Here is a 17,750-nt window from a genome sequence, read left to right on the forward strand (position 1 = left end):
TTAACATATAGCAGGAACCCTTGTTTTGCTCCAAATTATTCTGTTATGGCTAGGTTAAAAAGCAATGTCTGATTTTCATTTGCTCATTTTCATAAATTATTTTTATTTATATTTATTTTTTTAGATTCAAGGTATTTCTATTAAGTTATATTAAGTTATTTTCATTGTGGATTTTCCTTTCAGTGAACGAGGGATACTAACTATTTTGGTCGTGTGCTGGTGAAGATTTTTAGTCGTTCAGGTCATAGTCATTCCAAAATAAGAAAATAAAATAAAAAATCCACTGGACTTTGTTTCCAAGTTTGAAGACGTTTCGCTTCCCATCCAAGAAGCTTTTTCAATTCAAAATGTCAGAAATGGCGTTGAATTCAAATTTTATGCAGTATCCCAACAAAACCTTGTTTTTGTTTTAAAAACATGCAAATTGATACAGACAAAAGGGTCCACCCTTTTAGAATGGGGGCCGTTTGGCTTCTTTTGATAGCCTGCAATACCTCATACCTGTCTAAGTGTCTGAAAGGAGGGTTGTTAAAGGGAATTGTTGGCCTTGCTGAATAGGTGAGGTCCTCTTTTCTCCTGTGCAGGGGCTGGGGCTGCGATGATGGTGGGAAGGGATTAACTCAATTGCTGCATTGTAGGTTTTTAAAAGCTGAAACCTGAGTCCTACCCCTCTGTTTAAGGTTGTTTTTTCTGTCTTAACATAGATGGCTTCCTTCACGCCCCTCTCAACCTTCTTTTGGAAAAAGAAAATAGGGGGTTTGAGAGGGGCGAGGACTTCGCTTATTCAGCCAGCTTTGTTGGACTACTGTGTAAAATCTCGAACTCAACGCTTTTCCTGATATTTTGAATTGAAAAAGCTTCTTGGATGGGAAGCAAAACGTCTTCAAACTTGGAAACTAAGTTCATTGGATTGTTTTTTTCTTTTTTATATATATGTATATTTTTGTCATGTGTGTAACAAAACAATAATCTTTAAAATTTAGTTTGTTTCTACTTGTAATGCAAAAAAAACTACTTAAAAGTGTGAGAAATAAACAGCATATTCAAATCCATTTTAAAGTATTTAATCTAGGATCTTTTTGTTTAAAATAAATCTAGCTTTATTTAGACTAATTTGACCTACATGTTGAAAATAAAAATTCTAATCACTAAAACTGTCTCTTCAAGTATTTGATCCATGTTGTGTTCTGCACAGATTAAGGTTCCCTCCTTCTCTGAAACCCTCTCTGCTCTCAACGTGGTGCAAGTAGCTGGTGGTTCCAAGAGTCTCTTTGCAGGTAATATCAGGAGAACCTTTGTCTTGTCTTTAGCTCCTTGGTTCTTGTGTTTAATTTGTAACTGATGGTTAATATTTGCAGTGACTGTGGAGGGGAAGATATATGCCTGTGGAGAGGCCACCAATGGCAGGTTAGGTCTGGGCCTCTCCAGTGGAACCATCCCAATCCCCCGTCAGATCACAGCACTGAGCAACTACGTGGTAAAGAAGGTGGCTGTCCACTCTGGCGGGCGCCACGCCATGGCGCTGACGGTGGACGGGAAGGTGTTTTCCTGGGGGGAAGGAGACGACGGAAAACTGGGCCACTTTAGTAGAATGTGAGTTTTCTTCTCCTGTGAGGTGTGCTCGTTGAAAGCAGGTCCTTTCTGTCTGAGTTTTGTTGAATCTGTGATACAGAGCAGTTCTAAAGTATTGGATATTTTCCACCAGGAACTGTGATAAGCCCCGGCTGATCGAGGCACTGAAGTCCAAGCGCATCCGTGACATAGCCTGTGGCAGCTCTCACAGCGCTGCCATCACCTCCAGCGGGGAGCTCTACAGCTGGGGTTTGGGCGAATATGGCCGCCTTGGACACGGGGACAACACCACTCATTTGAGGCCCAAACTGGTTTGTCTACCTCCTTTGTTTACCAAATGTTACCACTGGGTTCATCGCCTTACAGATCTCAAAAGTTCCTTCAATTTGTGTTTTTGTCCTGCAGGTGAAAGTGCTGCTGGGACACCGTGTTGTCCAGGTTGCCTGTGGAAGCCGGGACGCTCAAACTCTGGCCCTAACCGATGAAGGTATATCTGACAATTTGTGCCTAATTTGGCCAAGCTGATAGAAAAACATAAACACAAATTTCTAACTTCAACAATATGATACAACATGCAGCTTAAATGATGTTTGCAAAACAAGAATTGGATCTAAAATAAAAAGTTATTGTTAGTTTTGTCTGATCTGTTCAGAGTTCAAGCACGTTCTGGAGCTATCGTCATGAACATGGAACTATTCTAGGAATCTTCTGTTTCTTTGTAGAAACCTGGATATTAAGCTTAGTTTATAAAATACTTATTAGATCGATGTCTGATCGATTCCTGAAGCCTAAAATTAGCCCATGCTATGCTGGTGAACATTCTGAGTCATCCAGGTCATAGTCATTCCAAAAAAAGAAAGTTAAAAAGAATCCACTGGACTTTGTTTCCAAGTTGAAGATGTTTAGCTTCCCATCCAGGAAGCTTTTTCAATTCAAAATGTCAGGAATAGTGTCTAGTTCGAGGTTTTATACAGTAGCCCATCAAAAACTTGTTAGTTACCCGAAATTCGCATAATCAGCCAGGCCAACAATTCCCTTAAGCAACCCCCCTTTCAGACACTTAGATGGGCATTGGGCAATGCAGGCTAACAAAAGAAGCCAAACAACCCCCAATCCAAAGGGGTGGACTTCATCCATTTCAATTTGCATGTTTTCAAAACAAAAAGAAGGTTTTGGTGGGCTAATGTATAAAACCTTGAACTCAATGCTATTCCTGACATTTGGAATTGAAAAAGCTTGCTGGATGGGAATGTGAAACATCTTAAACTTGCAAACAAAGTGCAGTGGATTGTTTTTAACTTTCTTTTTTGGAATTAGTCCATGCTACCAAGTCCAAATCATGTTTTGTTTGAGTTTGGATTATCATCTGGTTTCAACTCCTACGTTGACCATAACATCTAATGAAAGGCATTAATTAAAAAGGCAGGAAGCATTAAAGTTTAGACCCATCTTAAAGTCACAGTGAAACCAAGTTTAAGAAGATGCTAACCAAAAGGGCCTCCATCAAAACTCCAATATACTCACCTCATCTGACAAAATTAAAAGAGACAGAGACTTTTACAATATAAAATAGTTTTGGTGAATTAGAGGTACAGCTTTTAAAGCTACAAACCTCAGCAGGTTGGTAGCACTCTGCATAGAGGGCAGTTTACTACTAGTGGTACCAGCTGATTACACTAGGTAGGTAGAGTAATGAAGAAGTGAAAGGTTGGTCCATTACTGATGTTTGTCCCATCAAAACTTGCTTTGGGATGGCTAGAAACAGCCCCCAACTGGCTAAATGAACCCAAAGTGTGGGGTTCAGGGTCTTGCCCAGGGACCCAGAGTTGCACTCCATGGTAGTTGGGCTTGAACTCAGAACCTCAGGCTTCCTGTTTGCAGGATGGGTGATTTACCACTTGAGCTAGCCAGCCACCATTTCTGATGTGTGTAGGTGTTTGAGTCTCCAATTATATTTCTGATCTTGTTTTGATTAGAAGGAAATTAACTAAATTCAAATCTGGGCTCATAGTTCTGGTCATTAAAGTGGTATTTTCTATCATTCTCTGATATTGTGAATATAAGCAGATCTGACTGATCACCATGGAAACTGCACTCATTTTTTTATGTGACTTTTCATGCATTCAGGAGCTCTGCCTTGAAATCAATAGATTGACCTTTCTCTATTGCGTTCCGTCGTCACTATTTTGTATGATTTGTTAATGTTTCTCTTTGAATTAAGATTTGTAAAACATTTTTTATCTTAAAATAAAAATGTTTTATCTTGTAAATAGAAGAAGAAAAATTCAATATCAGCCCTAGAATATTGGCAGCACACATCAAGGATTGCATTGCTACCTTTTAAATAAAAAGAGCGATATTTGCTTTTAATGTAATTAGATAAAACTTGGGATTTGGCATGACATGGGAGCTGGCTCGGAGCTCGTCTGCCTGGCTGTGTGTTTCCTGGATGGGGCCGCCTTTTACAGTTTCCTTTTGTATCTCTGCTTCTGTCTCCTTGAACCCCAGTCAGCCTCAGCAGATGGCCGCTCACACTGAGCCTGGTTCTGCTGGAGGTTCCTTCCTGTTAAAAGGGAGATTTTCCTCTCCACTGTCGCTACAAGCATGCTTAGTGTGAGGGATTGTATTTGAGTCAATGAGTCGATGCAGTCAACTGGTTTTCGTTAGATAGAAAACTTTGAATCAATTTGACTGGATGATCTGGTGAACTGTAAAGTAACTTGAGATGACATTAGTTGTGTTGGCGCTATAGAAATAAACTGAATTGAAATTGAATTGAACTTGTTTAGATCGACAGTGGTGAAAAAAACCTGTAGAAAAAAAATACAATTATCATTGATAAATATCTGGTTTAGGGACGTTATTCCCATTTTTACAGAATCACCACATCATCTTTATTTTAACTTTCAATACACAATAACAAAATGAGGAATAAATATGTTTTTTATATATAAATAAATAAATATATATATATATATATATATATATAACGTTTTCTAGCCCAATGTCAAGAAAAAAAAGATCCCCCTGAAAAATATTGCAGGTACTTTTAGTTTTGTTCTTCCTGTAACTTCTATATAATTTCTAAATGAAAAATCCTGCAACTATTAGTTCAATCTTTTTGTGCCAAAATCAGCAAGAATCATTTGAAAAGTTGAAAGAGCCACAATCGGCTCTGAAACCACAGGTTTAAGAAGACTGAGACTGAATAATTGGTATTGACGACGACCTTAAGAAGTTTGGAGTCAAATGGTTGTGTTTGCATTTACTTTATCAGGACTGGTGTTCTCCTGGGGGGATGGAGACTTTGGAAAGCTTGGACGTGGGGGCAGTGAGGGCTGCAACATTCCCCAGAACATAGAAAGGCTCAATGGACAGGGAGTCTGTCAGATTGAATGTGGAGCACAGTTCTCTCTGGCTCTGACTAAATCTGGAGTCGTTTGGACCTGGTAAGATTAACATTGGTGCTTATAAAGTCAGGCTCTGTTTAATCATATCTGAGAAATTGTTATGGATTATTTTGTTTTATTTTTCAAACAGGGGCAAAGGTGACTACTTCCGACTGGGACACGGCACTGACGTCCATGTTCGAAAGCCCCAGATGGTGGAGGGACTGAGAGGGAAAAAAATTATCCATGTCGCCGTTGGAGCGCTGCACTGTTTGGCCGTTACAGAGACAGGGCAGGTTGGTTGTAATATCCACAGAAATGCTCATTCTCTGCCAAGGCTCCTTTCCAGCCTTCATCAGAGCTGCAGAGTGGCTGTGAAATTTTAGCCCTACTTTCCTCTGTAAGGCTCTACTGGGTGATTAAATTCCAAAAATAAAAGCACAGTGTTTTGTTTCTGTCTCAGGTATATGCATGGGGAGACAACGACCACGGGCAGCAAGGGAATGGCACCACCACGGTTAACAGGAAACCTACCCTGGTTCAGGGTCTGGAGGGACAGAAGATCACTCGAGTGGCGTGTGGCTCCTCCCACAGCGTGGCCTGGACGACTGTGGATGTGACCACACCCTCAGTTCACGAGCCTGTCCTTTTCCAGACAGCCAGAGACTCCCTGGGAGCCTCATACTTGGGTATTTTAAAGATTTAAATGTTAAATGGGAGATTCTCTCTTTTTCTTTTACTTTTATTATTATAACTTTCATATTTCTTATAGTTTCTTGTATTATATTCACATTTGATTTCATTTCATTTAAAATGTATACATAAACTTTATATAAATATATTTAAAATACCAAATACTGGCTGCTACAAATGAAAGCAAATCTGATGAGCTGAGGCTCCATTGTCTCTCTCAACAGGAATTTACTATGACATGAAATTTGAAATTGCTTTGTCCGGCGGGTAACTCCTTCAAAGTGACAAAAGTTGGTACTCAATTTGCACTTGTAACATGTAAAAAATGCGAGTGAGGATTTATTTATGAGCATCTGTATGAAGTAATGCTGCTTTTAGCAGTATTTATTGTGTATATGGACTTTTGGCAGCAGCCATATTTTACTACCATAAACGACAGAGATGTTTTTCTACTGTGGATTCTGAGTCTTAATAGAGATTAGCGCTGTTAGCATTCTAAAAACGACTGTTTCCATGTGTTCAATCTAAAATGTAGATCTCACCTTAACCCTTAGTGTATCAACAAGCTGAGGACATTTGCAGAACCTTAAAAGGCAGAACAGAGCAGCTTTGTTTGTTTAACTCTCTTAGCCTCAATAAGCTGCAGAGATGTTGCTAAAAAGAGACTACTTCCTTCTCTTTGCTTTATGTTATTCAGATTTTTAACACCTCACTGATGCTGACAAAAAACGTGATGGTTAGGAGTGTTGTGTTCAGCTCAGCCTGGCAGCTCTGATCAGATCAAAGTTAGACTATTGGCCGTCCAGATCACAGCCTAAGAACTAAAGGGATGTTATTCTTGTTTCAAATATTTTGTCTTTTTCAGGGTTTCCGCGGGTCGTTAAAAATCATTAAAAGTCATTAAATAATTTTTTTAAATTAAGCCCTTAATGGGCATTAAAATTCATTAAATTTGATTATCAAGGCATTTTAAATGCTTTATTTAAAGAATAAAAAAAAAAAAAAAGGTTTATAAAAACAATTTCTTGAAATATATCAGATATAACTGGCTCTGCGTGTTTGTGCGGAACTGCTTCCAGTTGATCGTAAAGCCGTATGTTCGGAAAAGAATCTTGAGGCAGAGAAAAAGCTAGAGAATGGGGAAAATGCAAAATTGACAATTGGCTGGAAAACAAGGAATTCGGGATGTCTGTCAAGATGGTGAAGGATTTTGCCGTGTTATATACTGTATATGTATATATGTGTGTGTGTGTGTATATATATATATATATATTTGTGTGTATATATGTGTGTATATCGGTATATATACATAAGAATCATGGGTAATTGTTGATGGCATTATAAAGTTATTTCTCAGAGCATTAAAGCGGATTAAAAAGCATTAAATTAGAGTTACTGATTCCTGTTTAAACTCTGTTTCTATTTGTTTTGGTTTTTCAGGTGTTCAGTCAGACAGTGACTCATCATCAACGAGTAACAAGATGAGTGGGCAGAGCAGCGCAAAGCCCAACCGACCCTCACTGGCCAAGATTCTCCTCAGTCTGGATGGTAACCTTGCCAAGCAGCAGGCTCTGTCTCACGTCCTTTCAGCTCTCCAGATCATGTATGCGAGGTACGCTGACCTAAACCTCCACTGAACCATTTGATTCAGGTTTATGTCTGTCTGTTTGGGGTTCAGTCGCTGTCATCGGCTCCTCTGATGGGATGTTTTACCTCCAGGGATGCTGTGGTTGGGGCTCTGATGCCAGCCAGCATGATTCTGCCTGCAGAGTGTCCTTCCAGCTCCCCTGTGCCCCCGTTGGACTATTCCTCATCTTCATGCGTCAGTGACGAAGAATCTCCTCCTGTCCCTCCTGAAGCAGAAGACCGGGTCAGCCCTAATCCCTGGCAAGACAAGAAGGGGGAGGTGAGGATCACCGCATGCATTAGTCACCTAGTTTTCTCCCATCCTTAGATTGAAACTTGTTTCCTTATTTTCCTTTTTGTATTTTAGAAATTTAAAGAATGCAAGGATCTTTTTAAAGCACCGTGTAAATTGAAATCCATAAAAAATTTACAAAAAATGTAAGTTTTCTCCTAGTAGATTTCTTTATTGTGTGTTTCTCTGTGGACAGGCTCCATCATCTGAAGACGCAGTGACCCCATCATCAGCTGTGACTCCCTCGGCCTGTGGAGCCTCCTCCCGTCCCTTCATCCCCGTCACCGATGACCCCGGAGCTGCCAGCATCATCGCTGAGACCATGACAAAGACAAAAGAGGCGAGTTTGTGTTTGAAGAAATTCAATTCAATTTCTATTCAGTTTATTTCTATAGCAACAATTTACAACACATGTCATCTCAAGGCACTTTACAGTTCCCCAGATCATACAGTCAAATTGATTCAAAGTTTTCTATCTAAGGAAAACCAGTCGATTGTATCGACTCATTGACTCAAATACAATCCCTCACACTAAGCATGCTTGTAGTGACAGTGGAGAGGAAAAACTCCCTTTTAACAGGAAGAAACCTCCAGCAGAACCAGGCTAAGTGTGAGCGGCCATCTGCTGAGGCCAACTGGGGTTCAAGGAGACAGAAGCAGAGAAACAAAAAGCAACTGTAAAATGCGGCCCCATCCAGGAAACACACAGCCAGGCAGAGGAGCTCCGAGCCAGCTCCCATGTCAGAGGATGAAGAGAACACATCCAGCCAGTCACAGTCAGAGAAACAGGACTACACTGAAAAACAGGCAGATCTCCAACATCTATAAACAAGGGTGTTGATGGCAGCAGCACAGCTGATATTTCTCTCCAGGATGGAGTCACAGCCAAACAGGAACAGACGAGGCAAAGCTACTATGAGAAAAAGCAGCGAGAGCATAACTTTAGAGATTAAACTAACAGATTCTGCAGAGTGGGAGAATAGAGATAAAATGAAGCAGAATTATGAAAAAGGGGTCCCTATGTCCTCCAGAAGTCTAAGCCTATAGCAGCATAACCATAGAGATAAGGATAACCTCAGGATAACCTGAGCCCCTCTAACTATAAGCTTAGCTTAACTATAAGCATTATTTTTTTAACCTCTTGTGGATTTTTTTGTTATTTTTTGAAAGTATGCAGACAGGAGAGGGGAGAGACATTCAGCAAATGTTAGCAGGGCCGCGACTAAATCCGGTTACAGCCAGTATAAGAGCCATGCGCTCTTCTTTATTCAACAGCAGTAACCCAAATACACTTATTTTAAGAAGTTCACTCACTTAGATTTTTTGTTTTTACTCTATAATATCTTGATGCAGATTAGTGATAACCATAAGATCAACCAACATAAGACTTAGTAGGAACATTTAATAGGAGCATGGCGATATTTAGCTGATAAAACGTCATTCCCTGAATCTAACAATTTTAGTCAGATCGGTTTAAACAGCTAAAATAAGCTAAAACACATGGTCGGTTTCTACCTGTTAGCCTCCATTTCTATATTAATTTTAAACACTGTTATGTGATGTTTTCCCCTCCTATGCATCAGGCAGCATTACTAATTATAGCTTCATATATCCTGGCCTCAAAAAGTGGAACTAAAGCTTTGATATTGGATATTTAGACACCTGGATGTGGAAATATATAGAAACCTTTGTGACGGCCCTGCTGTTGGACAAATGGCCGGTAATCAATGCAGGTCCTTGATTGTGGGAGGTGCTTCTGACTACGTGGCCACCTGGATGGTAGTTAAGGAGGGACGTTTCACTCATGAGTTGTGTCACCATGGTACCATGTGTCATTGAATTGCCAGTTGTGTCCAAGGCTCAGGGCACCCGTGGCTCCAGAGAGGACTAGAGAGGACCAGGGTTGACCCAGGAGACCAGCTGGGGCTAGGACCACAACCGAGTCCTGGGTTCAATCGGATCCAGGGGTCCGGAATCGGTCGGCAAGAACCAAGCTGAGACAGGAGCATTTGCTGGAAGCACATCTTGGGCTGTCTGTCTTATTTATAACTTAAATAAATGCCTCTGAAGGGCTAAAAACGTTCCTGGTCGCCGTGTTTTCCCTGTTTTGTGAGCCGGGCCGTAACACCCTGATTTTATGTTTTCTATTTTCTGTCAGGATTCGGAGAACCAGAGTAAGGTCGTCGGTCCTGAGCCTCAGTACCTGGACGAGTTCACCAGTCTCCTGGTACCCGATGACACACGGGTGATAGTGGACTTGCTGAAGCTGGCCGTGTCCTGCCGCTCTGGGGAGAAAGGCAAGGAGGTTCTCTCTGCGGTGCTGTCTGGCATGGGTACAGCCTATCCACAGGTAACACCGCCTCCTCCTTCAGACAGGTGCGTTTTGAATTCCTTTGTTGCCTAAATCCTTATCTTTGAGTGTTGCTGTCGTTCAGGTCGCAGACATGCTGCTGGAGCTGTGCGTCACCGAACTGGAGGACGTTGCCACAGACTCGCAGAGCGGGCGTCTGTCCTCCCAGCCGGTGGTTGTAGAGAGCAGCCATCCGTACACCGACGACACATCCACCAGTGGAACCGTTAAGATCCCGGGTATGAACACATTAGAACACAGAGATGCCCCACTGCTGAGGAGAACACTCACTGTGAACAACATTAAAACATTAAGTGGATTTGGCTCCAATATTGTTGCAAGCAACCAGATTTTGTAGATGAAAAACTTGGAAAACAATGAAAAAAGTCTTTATTTAAAAAATAAAAGGTTTTGAGATTAATTTAGCTAATTTGCTATTTTCTAAGATCATATTATTTTCAAAAATTCATTTTAATATTTACTTTTTTTCATATTTATTTATTTTTTCAGACTATATATTTAAATTATTTGTTTTTTGGACAGATTTTGTATATTTTTTTCACTATTTTTTTTTTTTTTTTTAGATGGTGTTTTATTGCATTTATTTAAAATTTCATGCTTCGGATCACATTCTCTTCACTTCAAGCCCAATACCATCGCTCGCTCTTAAATCTTACATCTTAAAGATGTTTCTGCTTTATACAATTCATACAGACCGATAGAAATGGGTCTTCACTGAAGTAAAGAGAATGCGATCTTTAAAATGCAAATTGAAAAGAACGCAATTCATAAAATCTGAAAAAGGAAATTTGTAAAAAAAAAAAACGTGAAATATAAATCCATAAAAAAGGAATAAACTATTTCCACTTTGTTTTGTAGGTGCTGAGGGTTTGAGGATTGAGTTTGACCGGCAGTGTTCAACTGAGAGGCGCCACGACCCGCTAACCGTCATGGACGGAGCCAACAGGATCGTCTCTGTCAGATCAGGTAATCAGGCTGCGATGCCTTACCCTTTACTGTCTTACAACAGCATAAAATGAGAGAAAAGGCAATGGATGTCTGTTGTTTTTCAGGTCGAGAGTGGTCCGACTGGTCCAGCGAATTAAGGATCCCAGGAGATGAACTGAAATGGAAGTTTACTAGTGATGGATCGGTTAATGGTTGGGGCTGGCGGTTCACAGTCTACCCCATCATGCCTGCTGCTGGTCAGTGGATTTTACTCTGCACTAAATGATACTGCAGCAAAGCCATTGCTTCAGACCTGCATTGACTTTATTTCTTCCCTCAGGTCCTAAAGACCTGCTGTCTGACCGCTGCATCCTGTCCTGCCCCTCCATGGACTTGGTCACATGCTTGTTGGACTTCCGGCTCAACTTTGCTTCGAACAGGAGCATCGTCCCTCGTCTTGCTGCTTCCCTCGCTGCCTGTGCCCAGCTCAGTGCATTAGGTGAATCACAATAGCCCTACAAATCCATTATTATAACCCTGACATGCTCATATATATGCAAGGTTATTTGAACCTTTAAAGTGAAACTAGAAGGTTTGTTTTCTGTACAGCTGCTGGGCACAGGATGTGGGCTCTGCAGAGGCTCCGGAAGCTTCTCACCACAGAGTACGGTCAGTCTATCAACATCAACAGGCTGCTTGGAGACAGCGAGGGCGAGGCACGCTCCATTGTGAGTATAGTGGAAAATAAATGCACCCACCAAACACTTTATAGTGTCAGTTTAACCTTTTTCTAACAGAATAAAATCTAATTAATCAACACAACATATATTGTGATTGAAGGTATAATGGAGGATTCTTGCTAATTTTTTAAAAGACCCACCCTCTCCACTTGCACATGTACAACCCTGTACCCACTCACGAGAGGGAACGCCTATTAAATGCATGTGAGAGCGTTCACAAGCCCATTTGTCCTTGTGAACGCTCTGTTTAAAAGTTGCTGTTCTCATAGTTCATACAAGCCTTCTTTCCAAAAGAAGATTTGCAATTTTTCCAACATGTCATAAGCACCACAAGTAATTAAAAATGGGGACGAGCACATAGGAAGGCCTTACATAAACATATCACCAGAATGATTGACAGTTAGGAGGTGCATTTATTTAAATGCACCAGAAAAAGAAAATCCTCCATTATACCTTTAATCAGGCACAAATACACTTATTTGCACTGTTTATGCAAATGCAGCTGTTTTCTCTACAACACTTTGACTATTTCGGGGATAAAAAGTAATGTTTGTTTACTTTTGTGTTTTTAAAAAAATGCAGAGATGAACCAATCAGTATTTTGTGGCTGATTTTGTTATTTTTGAACCTGCTATACAGATTTCTCTTTAGGAACTGTAATATAAGATGTAAGAAAATAGTCCAACATTTTTTTTCTCACCCATCCTGTCACAAAGGGTTGCTGTGAAAAAAACTTTTGATTTTTAAAGACAAAATGATGCAGAGATGTATATAATATATACATATACATGCATGGCTCAATGTATACAAGACAGGGTCTAACACTTAATGTTCAGAGACATGGAGAGATTTATTCTGGAAACACATCATACGATTCCTAATATCTCCTCAACCCCAAAAATCAGAAACCGGCATCTCTGAACTGGATTACTGCTGGAGAAAATGTACTAATAATAGATAGAAAAATTTGAATCAATTTGACTGTATGATCTGGTTGAACTGTAAAGTGCCTTGAGATGACATGTGTTTTGAATTTGGTGCTATATAAATAAACTGAATTGAATTGAATTAATAATACATCTGCAGGTCTGCTCCACATTTATTTGGGCTGTCCTAAGCTGTCCCTCTGCTGGACTGAAGTAATATACTGCAAAAACGTTCTAAAAATGAGAAAAAATTTCTTAAAATAAGTGTATTTACCTTAATTTGAGCAGGAAAATGAGATGAGCATTTTTAATGAGATGTTATGCACTTGAAATAAGGCTCTCCAGTTGTTTGCCTATTTTAAATGTAAATTGTCTTATTTCATTGACAAAGTGTCTCACTTACCTGCTCAATTCAAGAAAAAAAATGCACTTATTTTAAGAAAAAATGACCCACCTATTTACATTTTTTGCAGTGTAACCAAAACCAATTTCATTTTGGATTTTCAATTACCGCCTGATTTCAGTTTAATCTACTTGGGTAAACTGGACATAAAAAGGAGGATATGCATTTATTGCAAATATTACTTCAGTTTACTAAAAAGACAATAACTAAGATGGTTGAGTGACTGTAGCCCAATTATCGAAGACTGGATAGAAACTCATGAAATGGAAAGATTGACTCTTTCTTATGACACCCATGATTATCCCGTTTTAATGTTTATCACATATTCCAACCATCTTTGGACTTTGACCCTATTGACAAGTATGATGGACAAACTACAGATCTAATGATCAAATAACAATTAGTTATAAAGGCAGATATAATTTAAATGGGATCATCTGTATAATTTAAGTCCCAGCTTAATAACTGTACTGCGTTTTACTAACGTAACAGAGATTTCTAAAAGTTCTGCATGTTCTAAAAGTATAAAACTGAATTTAGCCGTTCATCTAAACCTATGAGGGCTAGCTTTGAGTTGTCCCAACTCCCAGATCAAAGAGGGTTGTTGTCACGGCAACCAGGTAGCTTTCAGGTGAAGTATGTTTGACTGGGTTCTCTATGGCTCTCTGTTTATTTAATGTGTTTTTATTAGCCTGCTCTGGCCACAATAGACAAACATGTTTTATGTAAAAAGGTTTTTAGTCTTAATCTCTACAGGTCTTAATTCTGTTTATTAATCTTTTAGTGGCAAATTAAGCAACATAATTTGTGTTTGGGCGACTAATTGGAATAATCAGTTAATTAGGGCAGGAAGTATAACAAAAGTATTAATATTTCCTACTTAAATCTTCTATAATCTTCTTAATATTTATATACATGAACATATGAGTGTACATTGTTTTCCTTTCAAATGTCCAAAAAAGAGATTTGTTTTTAAATTCTAAACATTTTAATATCTAGAAATGTTAATTCACTGAAAATATGTTTCTTTTAATTAATCAAGTTTCCAAAATAATAAATAGAATCAATTATTAAAATAATCGATAGTTACAGCCCTAAATATAAGTCAGGTCATTTATTTATAAAAGGAACACAGTTGTTTGTTGTTCTGATGTATTTAGAAGTGATGAGGATCTAATGCTGTTTCTTTCAGAGCTTCACAGGCAGTGCTCTGGCTGCTCTGGTGAAAGGCCTTCCTGAAGCTCTGCAGAGGCAGTATGAGTACGAGGACCCCATCGTCAGGGGAGGAAAGCAGCTGCTTCATAGTCCGTTTTTCAAGGTAAGCTGCAGGACTGGTAATAATGACGCATGTATATGTGTGAACGTTTCTCTCGTGGTCTCATTGTGACATGCTGTCCAGGTCTTGGTCGCTCTAGCTTGTGATCTGGAGCTTGATACACTTCCCTGCTGTGCTGAGACCCATAAGTGGGCCTGGTTCCGCCGATACTGCACCGCCTCCAGAGTGGCCATCGCTCTAGATAAGAGGACATCTCTACCTCGAGCCTTCCTGGATGAAGTCAGTCCACCACTGTCTTTGATAACTTATGAGTGTCTGAATATCCATAAAAATAAAAATATTTCCTCACCTTTGAAGGTCACAAAGAAAATCCGTGAGTTAATGGCTGACCATGAGAGCATGAACGGGCTGCACGAGAGCCATGATCTGTTTAAGCGGGAGCACGACGAGCAGCTTGTTCAGTGGATGAACCGTCGCCCTGACGACTGGACCCTCTCTGCTGGAGGGAGCGGCACCATCTATGGGTGGGGCCACAACCATAGAGGCCAGCTGGGGGGCATAGAGGGGGCTAAAGTCAAAGTGCCCACCCCCACAGAAGCCCTCGCCACGTTGAGGCCGGTCCAGCTCATCGGAGGAGAGCAGACCTTGTTTGCAGTCACAGCCGATGGAAAGGTGAGCTGCGACTGGGTTGTAGAAATATATAAAACTTTAGGAGGTGCTAATTGGATTCAATCTTAATCCTCAGCTGTACGCTACTGGATATGGAGCAGGAGGCAGGTTAGGAATCGGTGGCACAGAATCTGTGTCCACCCCAACGTTGCTGGAGTCCATCCAACACGTGTTCATCCGGAAGGTGGCGGTGAACTCTGGAGGGAAGCACTGCTTGGCCCTCTCCTCTGAGGGAGAGGTCTACTCGTGGGGTGAGGCCGAGGATGGAAAGCTGGGCCATGGGAACAGGAGGTAAACAGTGAACCAGTTGCTCAACCAGAAAATTGACTATTGGGATGTCTGCACATCTCTGCAGCCTGTAGATGATCAGAGCTGTGTTGAAGGTTTTATTCGTCTACCATAACTGGAATATTTTTTTTTTTTCATAGTCCCTGTGACCGTCCTCGTGTCATCGAGTCTCTAAGAGGCGTGGAGGTGGTGGATATTGCTGCCGGCGGGGCACACAGTGCTTGCATCACAGCCAGCGGAGAGCTCTTCACCTGGGGCAAGGGTCGCTATGGAAGGCTGGGCCATGGAGACAGCGAGGACCAACTTAAACCCAAACTGGTTTGTTTGTTTACTTTTTTTTTGTGTTAGTTTTTACTTTTCAAATCAATGTTACCTTTGTTAACTAACCAGACAAAATCAAATCAAATCCAAGAACATTGCAGATGTTCCATACATGAAATATAAAATGACAATAATACAAACAATAAAAAAAGATAAAAAAAAAACAAATAAAATAAAAAGAGGGAGGTATATTCATTAAAGTATTTTGTAATGAGAAATACAGATAAGAGGAAAGTCAGTGAACCCATTGTGGTTTTTCCTTAAAATGGCTGCCCTATTCTGCCCGAAGTCTTACTTATTTTGTTTCTGCTGCTAATGAGTTATTTATTTAATGATAAACAATTATTATTTTCAGAAAGCCATATTTCAACCTGAAGGGGATCACAATCCATTTCTCTGCATTTACCTAAAGGATTTCTGTCCTCTCCTCTGCATGATCTGTCTTTAACTTGGAATTTATGAACGTAACCCCATAAATGTCTGAGAGAACACCCCGCACCACCTGCTGAAACCACTGTAGTTTAGAGCAGTAACACAGCTAAATTTGTATACCGTATTTTCACGACCATAAGGCGCACCGTACTAAAAGGCGCACTCTCAGTTATGTGTGCCATTTCTGTATTTAACACACACATAAGGCGCACCGGACTATAGGGCGCGTTTTTTATATACAGGTACATGTCCTCTACTACCTTTAAATACCTCTACTGCGTATTTAAAAATACAGCGGGGGCAAAACTGAGTATGACTGTGCTTTATTCAGGTATTTATTACAAAGTATTAATCAAACCTGGCAGCTGGCCGTGAGACAGACACATCTTAGATGACACAGCGCTGTGATCACTCCTAAATTAACTTAAAATCCTGAAACCTGCCGACGGAATATGTTCGCTTTTATTACCGGTATCCTGGTGCCTGCAGCTAAAATTATTTAGATGAAAAACACCTGCCAGCAGCCGCGGTGAACGAAAGGATTTCTCCTGTCGGTGCACCGCTGGTATGTGGGGGTCTGAGTGCCTCCGACAGAAATAGATAATCTGGATGAACTGACTGCAATTATTAAGTTTTCAGGTGGCCTTTCTCACTTAAAAACATATTAAAACTACTTTATTCCAACTGATCACAGCAAATATAGCTGCAAGATTTAGATTATTTAGATGAAAAAACACCTGCCAGCCGCCGCGGTGAAGAGGAGGAGGAGACCAGAGGCTGCTGTTGAATTAAGTTTTCAGGTAGAAAAATAGAGCGGGAGCAAAACTGAGTATGATTGTGCTTTATTCATGTATTTATTACAAAGTATTAATCAAACCCATCAAAGTCATCATCCTCTGTTATCCTCAGCATTCCTCTGAATAAAACAGCTGCGCTAAATCAGACATGCCAGTTTCCCCTTCTTCGCTGTCAGTCACTTTCCGTGTAGCGCAGCTCCTCAGAAATAATGCCGGCTTTTGCAAAAGCTTGAACAACAGAGCCAGCAGACACAGTCCATCTACAATCCATCCGCAAACGGTGGCGTAACTTGCACGGCGCTGCCTTCCACTTATCCTGAAACTGTGGTCTCAGTCTGTCATCCATCGCTCCCACACCGCTCGCAGCCTTACTGTGAACGGCCGCTTCACACCGATGTCGAGCGGTTGAAGTTCCTTTGTCAGACCCCCGAGATAACGGCGAGCACAGCGTTCATTTGATTCACCTTTTTTTCACATCGGCTGTGAGATGGGCACGCAGCGATGGTGATGCGTGGAAAAAAGCACCTGGTCTCCTCACATACACCTGCCTTTCATCATCTCCTCATTCATCCAGCCTTTTTCATTTGCGTTAATATCATATGTCATCAGAGCGCTGTCTGTCTCGCTGTCAGCTCCCAGATCAGCTTCTCTGATTGGTTGATGCGGCGCGTCCAGCAGCAAAACTTCAATTTTTCCATCTGAGCAGCAGCAGCGCGTTGGCGGTGCGTCAGATGCTTAAACGCTCCCGATGTGCTGCACCAAAACGCGCTGCAGGACCTTTTGCTGCACCTATATGCGCGTCAACCATTGACTTTGCATGTAAACTCGCTGCTTCTGCTGCACCTGCTGGGTCCGGTTCACACCGATGTCGAGCGGTTGAACAGCGAGCACAGCGTTCATTTGTTTCCCCATGTTTTTCACATCAGCTGTGAGATGGGCACGCATGGAGTTACATATTAACAGCGATGGTGAGGGGTGGAAAAAAAACACCTGGCCTCCTTACATTCAGCCACTCTTTCATCATCTCC

At 40.8% G+C, this 17,750-nt stretch overlaps 1 protein-coding gene across 4 annotated transcripts in view; it reads left to right on the top strand.

Annotated features, from left to right (window-relative positions):
* Positions 1-17,750, top strand: part of herc2 (HECT and RLD domain containing E3 ubiquitin protein ligase 2) — a 94,474-nt gene that overhangs the window by 65,237 nt on the left and 11,487 nt on the right. For all 4 annotated transcript variants that reach the window (XM_038271736.1, XM_038271739.1, XM_038271737.1 and 1 more), the window contains exons 58-78: positions 1,196-1,277; positions 1,359-1,593; positions 1,706-1,883; positions 1,978-2,059; positions 4,850-5,021; positions 5,113-5,257; positions 5,425-5,650; positions 7,095-7,266; positions 7,374-7,560; positions 7,769-7,912; positions 9,731-9,922; positions 10,008-10,161; positions 10,802-10,909; positions 10,996-11,127; positions 11,211-11,369; positions 11,480-11,598; positions 14,132-14,257; positions 14,339-14,494; positions 14,573-14,887; positions 14,961-15,175; positions 15,313-15,490. In XM_038271736.1, the coding sequence (XP_038127664.1) occupies positions 1,196-1,277; positions 1,359-1,593; positions 1,706-1,883; positions 1,978-2,059; positions 4,850-5,021; positions 5,113-5,257; positions 5,425-5,650; positions 7,095-7,266; positions 7,374-7,560; positions 7,769-7,912; positions 9,731-9,922; positions 10,008-10,161; positions 10,802-10,909; positions 10,996-11,127; positions 11,211-11,369; positions 11,480-11,598; positions 14,132-14,257; positions 14,339-14,494; positions 14,573-14,887; positions 14,961-15,175; positions 15,313-15,490 (3,477 nt within the window). The remainder of the gene's footprint in view (positions 1-1,195; positions 1,278-1,358; positions 1,594-1,705; positions 1,884-1,977; positions 2,060-4,849; positions 5,022-5,112; positions 5,258-5,424; positions 5,651-7,094; positions 7,267-7,373; positions 7,561-7,768; positions 7,913-9,730; positions 9,923-10,007; positions 10,162-10,801; positions 10,910-10,995; positions 11,128-11,210; positions 11,370-11,479; positions 11,599-14,131; positions 14,258-14,338; positions 14,495-14,572; positions 14,888-14,960; positions 15,176-15,312; positions 15,491-17,750) is intronic.

The sequence above is a fragment of the Cyprinodon tularosa genome, unplaced genomic scaffold (assembly GCF_016077235.1).
Source record: "Cyprinodon tularosa strain WSP-4 unplaced genomic scaffold, ASM1607723v1 ctg808, whole genome shotgun sequence".
Lineage (NCBI taxonomy): Eukaryota > Metazoa > Chordata > Actinopteri > Cyprinodontiformes > Cyprinodontidae > Cyprinodon > Cyprinodon tularosa.